This window comes from Phascolarctos cinereus, unplaced genomic scaffold (assembly GCF_003287225.1).
Source record: "Phascolarctos cinereus isolate Bilbo 61053 unplaced genomic scaffold, phaCin_HiC Scaffold_5;HRSCAF=322, whole genome shotgun sequence".
NCBI classification, from domain to species: Eukaryota; Metazoa; Chordata; class Mammalia; order Diprotodontia; family Phascolarctidae; genus Phascolarctos; species Phascolarctos cinereus.
Window position 1 is genome coordinate 154,000,918 of NW_027555958.1, and position 14,459 is coordinate 154,015,376.

Genomic DNA, 14,459 nt, shown 5'->3' on the forward strand with positions numbered 1-14,459 from the left:
AGGAAAATAAAGTTTAAAAAGTATGCTTCAATCTGTATTCAGACTCCATCAGTTCTTTCTCTAGGTATAGATAGCAGTTTTCATGATAAGTCCTTTAGAGCTGTCTTGGATCATTGTATTGCTGAGAACAGCTAAATCATTCACAGTTGTTCATCTTACAATATTGCTGTTACTGTATGCAACATTCTCCTGGTTCTACTCATTTCACTTTGCATCAGTTCATGTAAGTCTCTCTAGGTTTTTCTGAGAGCATCTAGTTCATTATTTCTTATAATACAGTAGTCTTCCATCACAATTATATACCACAAATTGTTCAGCCATTCCTCAATTGATGGGCATTCCCTCAATTTCCAATTCTTTGCCATCAGAAAAGAGCTGCTATAAATATTTGAGTATAGTTCCAAATTGCTCTACATAATGGTTGAATCAGTTCACAGTTCTACCCCCATCTTCCCCGCCACTGTAATAGCTCTTTCTTGTCTCTTTTATGTGAGATAATTTACCCCATTCTACCTCCCCCTTTTTTTTCTCCCGATGCATTCATCTTTCTTACCCCTTAATTTTGTTTTTAAAGATATTATCCCATCATATTCAACTCACACCTGTCTATATATATATTCTTTTAATTGCCCTAATAATGAGAAAGTTCTTATGAGTTACAAGTATTATCTTCCCATGTAGGAATGTAAACAATTTAACCTTATTTAAGTCCCTTATGATTTCCCTTTCCTATTTGCCTTTTTATGCTTTTCTTGAGTCTTATATTTAGAAGACATTTTTAGCTCTAGTCTTTTCATGGAGAATGCTTAAAATTCCCGTTTCATTGAATATCCATTTTTTCCCCTGAAGGATTATACTCAGTTTTTCTGGGTAGGTGATTCTTGTTTGTAATCCTAGCTCCTTTGCCCACCAGAATATCATAGTCTAAGCCTTCCAGAATTTTAATGTAGAAGCTGCTAAATCTTATATTGTCCTGATTGTGGCTCTACAATACTTGAATTGTTTCTTTCTGGCTGCTTACAATATTTTCTCCTTATCTTGGGAACTCTGGAATTTTACTGGAATATTCACCTCTGAAATTTGACTAGAATATTCCTGGCAGTTTTCATTATGGGATCTCTTTCAGGAGGTGATCGGTGGATTCTTTCAATCTCTGTTTTTACCCTCTGGTTCTAAAATATTAGGGCACTTTTCCTTGAAAATTTCTTGAAAGATGAAGTCTGGGTCCTTTTTTTGGTCATGCTTTCAGGAAGTCCAGTAATTTTTAAATTATCTCTCCTAGATCTATTTTCCAGGTCAGTTGGTTTTTCTAGTAAGGTAGTTCACATTGTCTTCTATTTTTTTCATTCTTTTGGTTTTATTTTATTGTTTCTTGATGGCCTATAGAGTCCTTAGCTTTTACTTGATCAATTCTAATTTTTAAGGAATTATTTTCTTCAGTGAGGTTTTGTACCTCCTTTTCCATTTGGTCAATTCTATTTTTTAATGAGTTCTTTTCTTCAGTGAATTTTTGTGCCTCTTTTTCCATTTGCCCAATTCTGGTTTTCAAGGCAGTCTTCTCTTCATTGGATTTTTGTACCTCTTTTACCATTTGGCATGGTTTTTTTTTAAGGCTTTTGGGGTTAAGTGACTTGCCCAGCTAGTAAGTTATCAAGTGTTTGGTCTGAGGCCGATTTGAATTCAGATCCTCCAGACTTCAGGGCCAGTGCTCTATCCATTGGGCCACCTAGTTGCCCCAAAGGTGTTATTTTCTTCAGTATTTTTTTGTGCCTCCTTTACCAAGCTGTTGACTCTTTTTTCATGATTTCTTGCATCACTCTTATTTCTGTTCCCATTTTTTCCTCTACTTCTCTTACTTGATTTTTAAAATCCTTTTTGAGCTCCCCCATGGCCTGAGACCAATTACTATTTTTCTTGGAGGCTTTGGATGTAGGATTTTGACTGTGCTATCTTCTTCTGAGTGTGTGTTTTGATCTTCCTTGTTGCCCTAGTAACTGTATGATCAGAATTTTTTCCTGTAGTTTGCTCATTTTCCTAGCCTATTTCTTGACTTTTAACTCTTTGTTAAAGTGGGGCTTTGCTTCCGGTGTGGAGGGTGCAGTGTCCCAAGCTTCAGGGATTTTGTGCAACTGTTTTCAGAGGTACTTCTAGGGACCTGTAAATTTTCCGTTTTTCCAAGGTGGTATGATCGAAGGAAACTTGTGTTTACTACTCTTCTGGTATGTACTCTGGTGTGTGAGTACAAGCACTCTTTTCTACCCTGGAACTGTGATAAGGGTCCCTACTCCAATGCAGCCACAAGCACTGATGAACTAGTGCTTCCCCTTACCCTGCCACCTAATACTACAACCTCGATCTGGGTATGGGCAAAGCAACAGAGTCCTGCCCCAGTGCCAACAAAGAGATCCTTGTAATCTCCTTCTGACCAATTGTTCGACACCTTCCTGTCTGTGGGTTGAGAGTTTCCGAAGCAGCTGTTGCAGTTGCTGATTCATTCACTCCCAAGGTCTACTCCTGGTTTGCTGGTGTCTGCCTGGTGTGCACTGGCATGGCCTGCACTGGACTGTGCTCCATTCTCACTATGGTGCCCCAGACCTTTCCTGCCAAACTTTCAAGTTGTCTTGGGCTGGAAAATTGTTTCGCCTTATCCTTTTGTGAGTTCTGCCACTCTAGGATTTGTTTTAGGGTATTATTTAAAGGTCTTTGGAGACTTTAGGTGAGAGCCCAGGTGAGTCCCTGCCTTCTCTCAGCCAACTTGGCTCTGCCCCCTCTGTTGGCTTATTTTTTACAACAAAGTATATAAAATGTTAGTATGACTGCTTTGTTAATTATATTTTTAAAATATCACTTCTTCTCTGACACATCTTAAACCTTAGTCCTGCATCTAAATCTTGAAGTAGTGAATGATTTTGTCTACATATATGCTGATGAAAAAAAATTTAAGGTGATACTTTAAAACAGTTACATATGAACTCTTCTGCTCTTTTAAAAATTCTGTTTAATCTTCCTAGAAAAGATAGCTTACACTTCTCAACAGCAATAAATTTGTTGGCATATATAGGTAGATTTCTTTTCAAAAGTTATGACAAATACATCACATCTCTTCCTATTTTATTTTATTATTCTTTTGTTTCTGTTAACTTGTTATTGTTGAATCATTTCAGTCGTGTCTGACTCTTTGTGACCCCATTTGAGGTGTTCTTGACAGGGATACTAGAGTGGTTTGCCATTTCCTTCTCTAGATCATTTTACAGATGAAACTGAGGCAAACAAGGTTGAGTGACTTGCCCACACTTACACAGCTAGTAAGTGTCTGAGGCTGGATTTGAACTCAGCAAGATGAGTTTTCCTGACTCCAGGCCCAGCACTCTATCTACTATGCCAACTAGCTGCCCTCTGTTAGCTTAATAGACCACACACACACACACACACATACACCCCCCCCCACGGTCACACACACACACAAAATATACTTATTTATTGGATAGGCTAATATGTACTACATTTATGCCAGAAAAGAGCACTGGACATAGAATCAAAAGACCTGGGTTTTTAGTCGAATATGGTGTTTCCTTCTCCCACCTCCCTTTAGTATATCACAGAGAGCTCGCTCTCTCTCTCTTGCTCTCGTGCTCTCTCTCTCTCTCTCTCTCTCTCTCTCTCTCTCACACACACACACACACACACACACACACACACACACACACACACGTGACCTTCACTAATCCCGATTCCTTACCTGTCCTTGGGGTTTGCCATGGGTTTGTTGCTCTAGAGTTGTCTGTCTCTTCGATAGGGAAACTAGAGTCCCAGTGCTTCAGTTACGCCTCCACTTCAGATTAATAAGGAACAATTCTATTTTTGGCTCAATTCTAAGGGGGTGGGAGGAAGAGGGAGGAAAGTAAAAAGATACCTATAGTACAAACATGAATTAGACATTGAACAGGAAGTTTTATTTCCAAACAGAAAAGGGACTACCAAGTAGTTTAAAAAAAATGATAAAATTATTACATTCAGCTGAGAGGCTAGTGTTCAGTCAGCTAGGTTATTTGAACACTGCTACTCATTAGCTATTTTACATTTCACCTCCATGGAGTACAGTGTAATCAGTGCCGAGTGGCTTCTTTCTTTTCTGTGTTCTATCTCTGTGGATAAACCATTTCCTTCTCAATCTCGCTGAGTTTATCATTGTTTCTACCACAACTGTTCCAATAGCCAATACCTTGATGTTAGGATTGCCTTTTGAGATCTCACAAATCCCTATCCCAGATCATGGGCAGGTCACTTAATTTCCCACAGCGTAACACCTCACATCTCTCATAGAGGACATGCAGGCATCTAACTCACTCTTGGAGCTGTCTCACTCTCTGCAGCCTGTCCACACACTGGAAAGTTTAGGTTACCAGAGAATGACCATCACTGAGAAGTTATACTCGTGCTCCCTCAGTGTCCAAGGAGTAACCCTGTTATGGGAGAATACACCGCCCCTACTGACCGTGTTAGCTCCTGAACTCCCACTGATGTGCTTCTATTTACACAAACCCAGACACTCAAAGGATGATACCTTTAATGAAACCTAATGATTTATTTAACAATAACACACACACAAAATAGTAAAACAACAGAAGTACTCACATATTAAAGCAAATATGAGCATAATAAATACTTCACAATCCACACAAGCCTGAGTAACCTCCTTCCAAAGCACTAAGGATCTCAAGAGATTGGGCACACCTGTACAGAAACCTTCCAAGGAGTCATACTAGTGAGGAAAATCTATGTGTTCAGGGTGACTTACAGTTCCAGAACTGTAAACTTCAGTGTTGTCTTTCTGTCTCAGTAACTTTCTATAAAAATTCCTTGATGAAACTAGCTTCTGTAATGAACAGATGCTTCCACACTAAGCTGACTTGATTCATGCTATGATTGAATAACACCTCACTGAGCTCTACATCTCAGCAAACCAGTCTCCTGGGTGACCTCTGATTCACTACTTCAAGCTGTTCCCCTGCTCAGAACTTACTACTTAACAGCAATGTAGTAGCTATCACTCCAGCATTGAGCTTCATGCAGTTCTGAAATCTTTCCATTCTCATCTCTCTTCTTACCCTTCTAAGTTTATACTCTAGGCCTTCTCTGAATGACCCCAACTTATTATTTAGTAACAAAATTCATATCTATCTATAATCAGATAAATTACATTTGTCCCATATTCACAAAACATTTCTGGTGCCTGTCTGTTTCCAACATAGTGTAGCTTGTCACATTGTAATTGAGCCACAACTGTATCAGAACTCTGAGTCAGAGTAATTGCTCCCCTTAGGACTCTGAGCAGACTTACGACAAGTGAACTAACAATGCTTGCTTTAACTCAGCAACAAACTGCTCCATGTGAAAGGGTAATATTTTGAAGAGATAGTACCATACACATCTGATTCAATGAACGAAAAAAGATCTGTCAGATTAATATTAATAGAATCTCATGTTAGTGATTGTTATCAAAATGTCCAGTTCCAAGTTAAAGGCTATCTGTAGGTACAGGCCCATAGGAGAAACTAAAATTGCTTGGCTCATATGGCTATAATAAATTTCATTGAATTAAATCCAGTGTAAATCGATCAGTTTCTTCACAAGTCTTTTCCCGTTTAGCAGTCATTTTAATCAAAATATCCCTTTGGGGCAATATTTGTATAAGAACTGTTTAAAATATATTATTAGACTTTCTTATTAAGACAACATAGCTTTTAAAATGTATTGGTCTTGGAGGTTTTTTTTCTTGTAAGAAACTAGAGGGGTTTTTGCTGTCAGGTTTGTGACTTCAAAGTACTTTCTCACTTGTACCACAGTAGGTGTAATTTGTGAGAGGAATTAGACTCTCAGAGAGGTTAAATGTTAAAGTAGTGGGCAGGCAACAAGTTCGTTACTGGAAAAGGAAGTAATGAAATGAAGATTTTCCACAGGCTAGTTAAAAGAACATTAGATTGACAACCTGAATTTAACTCTTTACTCTATTGTTTATTACCTTTGTGATCCTAGGCAAGTTGCTTAACCTCTCTGGGCCTGTTTCCTTTCTGTAGATTGAGAGAACTTAACTAGATGACCTCTGAGATCCATCCCGATGCTAAATCTTCACGACTGTGTTCGATAAACCCAAGAGCAAACAAGTCAGTGAGTGAAGAATTCCCTATATAACAAGAAATACAAGGAAAACTGGAAAGTAGCTTGGTAAAAAATAAGCATGTACCATTACCTTCCTGCATATACTACAATAAGCTCCAGTGGATATGAAACACAAATGTAATAGGTCTCATCATAAAAAAGAGTTGGAAGAAGATGATGTAGTACCATCACCATTATGGCACAGGGAGGATTCTTAAAAATATAAGGGACAGAAGAGATGACAGGAGATAAAAACAGGCACTTTTCATGATATGAAATTGAAAAACTTTTGCATGAAAAAATGGCACAACTAGATTAAGATGAGTAACTGCTGATTGGGGATGAAAGAACTTTGCATCAAATATCTCCTCTCATAAAGATCTTGTATCTGAGACATAAGGGAATTAACATAAGTATGAAACCAAGAACCATTCTGTAATGGTAAAGCTGTCAAAAGACATGAACAGTTCTCCAGAAAAATTGCAAAACCATTAAATATATGAAATTCCCCCCGAAATCACTAATAAGAGAAATGTAAATCAAAATAATTATGAAGCACATCCATCAAATTGGCAAAGATGAAAATAGTCCATGCTGGAGGGGCTCAGTGATAGTAATACAGTGTTAGTAGAGCTATGAACTAACTCAGTCATTTTGAAAAAGAATTTGGAATTATACTAAAAGAGTGACTAAAATTGGCTATACCTTTTGAATCAGAGATCCCAGTGATGAGTCTATCCCCTAATGAGGGAAAAGGCAGAAGAAAAGGTCCAGCACACTGAAATATTCATAGTAGCACTTTTTGTGGTGACAAAGAATTAGAAACAAAGTGGGAATGGCTTAGCTAATAGTGGTACATGAAAGTAATAGATATTACACCATAAGAATCAATGAATGTCAGAGAAAAATAAGAAAACTTATATTAGTTGAAAAAACAGTGAAGTCAGCTGAACCAGAAAAACAACCTATGTAAAAACTACAGTAATGTATAAGTGGAATTGAAAAAAACACAAAACTGAATACCATGTAATAATGATGACTACAATTGGTCCTGGCAAAGAGATGGAAAAATGCAGCTCCCTTCCTATTTTGGAGAGATGGATGGCTATGAGTATAGAATGCTAGATGTCAGACATGTTTAATGTGTTGTTTGCTTTTACTGAATTAAAAAAAATCTTTATTAAAAGGAAAGATCTGCTGGGTGGGAGAGGAGGAAAGAATACATTAGAAAGGAATATAATGAAGAATTAAAGGGTCTCAAAACATTTTTTTAAAGAACAAATAGAAGGTTCTGGCCATAATGACCTCAGGAAAACCACTTTATAATCATACTACCCCTCCTGTAGCTTCTGGGTTCATACATGGAGACTAGTTGCCACAAACTATTTTCTAAATCAGTCACAACTAAGGTTTGTCTGTCCTCTCATCTCTTTTCTCTTCATTTGATGAATTACCAATAAAATCAGGAAATGAGGATATTTGCAATATATGCTAACTTCAAAAAGCCTTCTGGAAACTATTGTAAAAAGGAGATAAGTAGGTTTCATGTAAAAAAGTAAGTTCACTGCTCTAAGGGCAGATTAACAGCTTGAATGAATTAAAGTAACTGTTTCCAAAACAGTGTATCCTTAAATTCAGTTCATTAACACCCTTTTTGAAAATAGTCATGATAAGATAAACTGATAACACCTACAGCTTAAAAATTAGCTCGCTGCTAAAAAAGAAAAAGAAATTTTGCTTCAGATACCAAAAATTTACAGGTTTTCAAGTGTCTTCAGGAGATGCTGGACAAAAGTTTTCCAAAGCTAAGTAGATATGAAGAAATAGCACCTCACCATATTTAGGTATTTTATAATCTAGGGAACATAGTAATTACATCAAAACTTGGGCATAATCTGTTCTATGATGTTTTATTATATTACCATACAAACAACAATAGAAACTAGTAGCTTCTGATCCTTGTCAGCAATGTTTCCTGAAATTACTTTCTTTTGAGCTGATATTAAGAAATAGGACAAATGAGTCATTAAAACACTAAAACAACTGAAAATGTACTGTTAGATACCCAACATGTGTGAGTTTTAAAGGGAACAGGTCATGTAGCTGTATGAAAGCAACTTTCAAAGGCCCACAAAATAATTTTAAATGATTTGCAATCAGGGCTGCTTCTATAACAACTGAGATCTGCATGTGTTCACACACACATGCGCAGGCACGCGCACACACACACATACACCCAGGAGCAAAAGTCTTAGTGTGATTTTAAGCTTTAAAGACTTTAGAAATATAAATGCTACAAATTTACACAAAGCATCATTTGAAAGTTTGTTTAAATTTCTTCTACATTTACTTAGTTTTGTAAATTTTGAATAATAAATGTTTGATTTTAACTAGACAGGATACCCTATCATTATACATTGTATGTGCAACAATTTCTAGATGACACTTTCTCCGACATGTGGATTGGTAGAGGTGGTCCTCTTGATTAATCAGATTGGTCAACTGATCTATCTCTGTTTTCTTGTACTGTCATATCAAAATTGTCATGGCTGCGTCAGAACTTAATTCTTTGGATGATCTTAAGGCTAGGATTACAAATGCAATCCTTTCAGTCACTGAGCAGCAGCTTATGAAAGTTTTTACAAAGTTCAGAAATCAACTACAGTGATCTATTTGCACAAGACAGTGGTTATATTGAATTTTCATAAGAAACATCAGTATTGCACATTTAAATAATTAACCATTCAAATGGTTTTTTTGGTAAGTTTGCAACATTGTGTGTATGCGTGCACACTGTGACAGAAAGTTTGTTTTGAATTTACCTGAAAGAACAACTGGTAGGCAAAACAAGTATTCCATCTTATACAACATCGACATTTTAAAAAGTTGTGTCTATTTAATGTTTGTAGACTGATTTTTGTGTCTATCTCCTCTTTCCTCCTCTCTCCAAAATCAGTGTTCTCACACATTAAAGTCTAGATGTACCTACAAAAAGCACGTGTGTCATAATTCTGTCACTCCTCTGGAACTGGAAACACATTCTAGGACGACTTAGTTCTGGCGCCATTCTTCCAAATTCTGTAAATACAACCTTGTTCACAGCCGTTTCTATACCACCACACTTCTTCACTGTTATTATCTGTTTTTTTCTGCTTTATCTCAAAATCCCTACAAATGTTTTACTTCTTGACTCTTCTTATCTATCCAATACCAATTCCTCTCTCCTGACATCTAACGTCTTTCCTTCCAAATATAGAATCATGGGATTTGGAGCTGGAAAGGATTGTAAAGAGAATTCCGTGTAACTTCATTTTTACAGATGAGGATACTGATGGCCAGTGAATTCTAAGTCCAAATACATTGCTTTTTTCCACAATGCCTTGCTGTCTCCTCCTCTTCATCTTTTAAGCTCCTACCTATCCTATAAATTTCCAACTCAGATGTTGCCTCCTCCTTCCTTCACCACCCAAAAGATCTTCTCTTTTAGGTTTCATATAGTGAGTGCTTTGTCCTAAACTCTTTAATGCAATTATCAAGTGATATAGTATACTAGAGATCGCTGTGTCTCTTATTCTCCTATCAGTCAACAAGTATTTATTAAGTGCTGACTGTCATTGATGAAAAAGAAACCGTCTCTGTCTTCCAGGAGCTTCTATTATATAAGAGAGGTAGGAAGGGAAGAACAACATATTTATGTAAGCGTGTACAAAGTAAATATGTAAACATAAGATAATTTTGGGAGGACCTAGAAAGGCTTCATGTAAAAAGTAGTGCTTGAGTTGAGCTTTTAAGGAAGAGGTAGAGCTAAGAGAAAGGAGAACAGCCAGTACAAAGGCAGGACAGCTAGAGAGGGAGTGTGAGGAACAGTAGGTTGACTAGGATGGTGGATTGTAGAGTGTTTGGAGGGAATAATTGTGTAAGAAAACTAGAAAGTTGGAGGAGCCAGGTTGTGACAAGCTTAAATGCCAGTTCACTCCTCAGAGTGAATCCTGCTATTTCCTTAGATTTAAACTTATCTCTTCGTTCTCAGATGTTTTCATCCTATGCTGTGAAAGTCCTAGGGGTTTTATGACCCTCATCAATCTTTAACCAAAAATTAGGAAAAATTGTTTAGTTGTTACTTCACTCATATTGGACTCTTTGTGACCCCTTTTAGGGGGGTTTTCTTGGCAGAGATACTGGAGTGGTTTGCCATTTCCTTCTCTAGCTCATTTTACAGATGAGGAAACTGAGGCAAACAGGATAAAGTAACTTGTTCAGGGTCACACAGCTATTAAGTATCTGAGGCTAGATTTGAACTCATGAAGATGAATCTTACCAATTCCAAGCCCAGTGCTGTATCCACTACACCACGTAGCCTATCCTAAAGGTAATTAGCAGCAGCTGGAATTTATTGAGTAGGAGGAAGTAAAATGGCCAAACTTGCACTCCATTTCAGAAAAATCACTTTGGCCACTATATGGAAGATGAAATTGGAGTGTTGGGAGATTTGAGACAGGAATACAAATTGGAAAGAGGGCTATTGAAACAGTTCAGGAAAGAGGTTATAAGGGACTAAAGCATGGTGATAACTGTATGAAGGGAAAGAAGACCAAATCATTTTGATGATTACTACTTTATAATATAGTTTGCATTCTGGAGGTACTAGTCATTTTTCAGTCCTAAGCAGTTGGCACAGTTCCTGGCACATACTAGGCACTTAGTAAATTTTTATTTCCTTCCTTCTTCCTTGTTATAATATCCTGCAATAGAGATTTTAGAAACAAGAACTTCTTTTTGTCATTATTAGGTTTTGTTTTGTTTTGTTTTGTTTTGTTTTTGTCTAGGCAATGGGGTTAAGTGACTCGCCCAGGGTGACACAGCTAGTAAGTGTTATGTATCTGAGGCTGGATTTGAACTCAGGTCCTCCGGAATCCAGGGCCAGTGCTCTATTCCCTGCGCCTACTAGCTGCCCCTTTTTTGTGAAAAGAAAGAGCAACTCCCAAATCAAAACATGGTAGCATAGAGCTAAATTCAGAGTTCCCAAACATCCATGTAAACTTTCAGAAAAGGCCCTCTTATCTCTTGCAAAATAAACAGTATTCTCTGCCAATTCATATGAGAAAGATTGAACCCAAAGTAGGTATTGTATAAGAATATAGAGCTAAGGTAGTGTGGGATAAATTTACATACAATTAAGTTAATGTGTTTAGTAGCTTTTGGGTTTTTTTCCCCAAGAACTTAAAAAAAATTTTTTTTACCCCAAACCCAGTAAATATCAATTAGATTTTAAATGATTTATATGTAAATTCATGCACTTAAAAGCATGTAATAATTCGGTTTTTTGAGTGTATTGACTTTCCACAAAATAACAGTAATGCTTTATTTCAATATCCCCTCCGATTTCTTTTCTTCTGTTTTTAGAAATACTGTTATAGTTGCTGCCTTTCCGATTCTGCTTCTGCTCTGCTTGTTCCCGTTTTGCTTTCTTTACTCTATGTCACTTTATATATGTCTTCCCATATTTTTTGTAGTCCTCGTTTATTTCTTTTAGCACATTTATTATTTGTATGCTGTAATTTGTTCAGCTATTCCCCAACTGTTAGACATATGGGTTGTTTTTAGCTTTTTTGCTTTTATGAATAAAAGTGCTATGAACCTTCCTATACAGGTGTCTTTTTTTTTCTTTTTAATAATACCATTGGCATAAAGTGCTGTTAATGGGATCACTGTGTCAAAAAGGTATGAACAATATTGTAATTCACTGTACAGAGCCAGATCATTTTTTAAGAACCTCAACCTAAATAGCCTTCTAACTGACCAAGGATCCCTTCTTGGTTAAAGAAGATGAAGTAAATTTTATTTAGAAAACCTGATATTGCAGAAGGGACCATAAATCTAACATTAATACTAACAAAGCAGAGTACCTCTTTGACATTTTTGTCTGAATCTTGACAGTCCTGTATTTGACCCATTTATATATTGGACTAATTAATTTATTCTGAAATTACCTTAGCTTAAATTGGTCCCTTCCTGTTTCAGGGCATAGTGGTTGAGAAATATTTAACTTCAATTTATTTCACTCTTATTGCTTATTTCACTACATTTATGACTTCAATATAAAAACGTATGTGAATCATTTGTATATTAACCATTCTGTTTAATTTTTCCTTATGCTGTGAGATTATATAAAATATCTGTGTGCCTGCTGTGAGCATGGCACTATTCCTCAGTACTAAAAAGTTATTTCAGATAACATAAAATACTGTCCTTAGTTTTTAAAGATGACGCTGTTCATTTCTTACAGAATTACCATTTGCGACACTCTAACCTCAAAATATTCCTGACGACTGCATTGGAAATACTGGAAATTCACCGTGCAGAGCGAAAGAGAGTTAATATTCCAGATTGAAACCTATACCTGTCTGGAATGATAATATGTTGCATAAATAACCAATGGAAAATAGCAAGATGCTGCTGATAATTTGTTTCCTTTTGCTTATGAGAGTGAATCGAGGTGTTTGCTTAGATTTAAACTGATCCTTTGGCTCTTAGACATTTCCAACCTAAGCAGCAAGAATTCTGAGGGTTTTTCTAACCTGTATCACCCTTTCACCAAAAAATTAGAGGAAAAAAAGCCTACTATTTTTATTTCTCATACTGTTGCTGCCACTAAAATGCAGTTTGTAGCTTTGTTCTTCCATTTTTTGTCTTAGGATATCTTTTCCTCTGGGAGGTGGATGTATTGGATTGAGGATTCAAAATGAGAAAGAATCTTGACCATTTTTTTTCTTGCAGCTACAGTTTATCAGTTTTACCTCCAAACAGGTAATTTAGTTTTTTCCAGGACCTCCTTAAAATTCCCTAAAAATTCTGTTCCTCCTACATTATTCTCCTGGCTCTGCTTCTGAGTTTCTCAGCTTTGCCATCATGTTTCAGCTACAGTTTCACCCTGGAACTCTGTGCCTGAAGCCTGTTTACCCTGGAATATCCTTGTCCTTCTTCCTTCTCACCCTTGAACATCCCTCTATCATCCCCTCCCCTGTCTCACATTGATGAGTTCCTCCTGAGACATTTGGGGGAGGTGCCTCTCCCCTCCCAGCTCTGCTTCTGATTTTCCTAATTTAAACAGCACGTCCCTGCACTTGCTGTCTCCCCACCCATCCCCATTTTAAACTCTCTTGTTTGTGTTGTCTTCTCCTGTCAGAATGTAAGTTCTCTGAGGGCAGAGATTATCTTTTTGTATGTACCTGTATCTTTAGTGTTTATTAGCACCTCATAATAATAATAATAAGCACCTCATAAATGCTTCTTGCTTTGCCCTCTCTTAATCCATCCACTCCCTCACAATACTTATATACTCTAAGAAATCCTGAGCTTCATAAATACTTGTATCCTAACCTGTATATAGTTATTTAAAGTTTGCATAATCATTTACCTACCAATGTGTCTCCTAATCCTGTGAGTATAGTAGTACAATCTCCATTTTACAGATAAAGAAACCGAGTCTCAGAGAGAATAAATGACTTGCTCGTGGTCTCACAGGTTTCTCTGACTGCATCCAGAAACTTTCCACTATATATATTTTTCCTGTTGTGATTTTGTGAATACTGTTAAAATGAATAATGAAAGGTCTCATTCATCGTTTACTTTTTATGTTTTTAGGAGGCTTGTACATGACAGTCGGCATAACCTCCAGATGCGTGGGCTGGTGGTATTACTTATTTCCAAAGCGGCTGGACCCAGTAGCACTGCAGCATTGTCTCTCAAACATGATATGGTCAGTGGAATTTATCCCAGGTAAGAAGAAACTGGCCTTCAGAGAGTTTTTTTTTTAAGTTAATAAACATTGGTTAGGGAGACTGTAATTATGGCCATTGATTAGGTATACAAACTTTTTTTTTTTAAGCTCTGAAATTCTCTGAGGCAAAGAGAGCCAATGACTCCTTGAGGCAACAAGATATATTAAAACAGAGTCAAAAGGCTACAAAAATGGGAAAAAAATTATAATGTACCTCTAGTATCACTGGTACCATCTCAACCCAGGCCTTCCTGGAGAGTGAAAGCTAGTTCCTCCTTGTTTCTGATGATAGAGGAGACTCAGGTACTTTGCTATAATTATTCCCCTTGAAACAATCCCATGTGGCCAGTAAGGAAGACAAATGGCACCCGCTGGTTACCATGAGCTTTGGGGAGCTAAATAGGGTTGTGACACCAAGTGCTGTGGTAGTTTCTGGCCTCATCAATGTAGCTCAGGGCCCTACATATGTATATGGTTATTGATCTCCTCATTGTGTGTTGATTCGTATGTCTGAAACTAG

At 37.0% G+C, this 14,459-nt stretch overlaps 1 protein-coding gene across 2 annotated transcripts in view; it reads left to right on the top strand.

Moving 5' to 3' along the window:
• PDSS2 (decaprenyl diphosphate synthase subunit 2) overlaps positions 1-14,459 on the top strand; it is a 275,272-nt gene that overhangs the window by 97,149 nt on the left and 163,664 nt on the right. Inside the window, exons 2-3 of one of the 2 annotated variants that reach the window (XM_078155211.1) lie at positions 6,078-6,164; positions 13,804-13,938. In XM_078155211.1, coding sequence (XP_078011337.1) covers positions 6,097-6,164; positions 13,804-13,938 — 203 coding nt within the window. In that variant the 5' untranslated portion in view covers positions 6,078-6,096. The remainder of the gene's footprint in view (positions 1-6,077; positions 6,165-13,803; positions 13,939-14,459) is intronic. The other variant, XM_021008088.2, reaches the window with a different exon arrangement.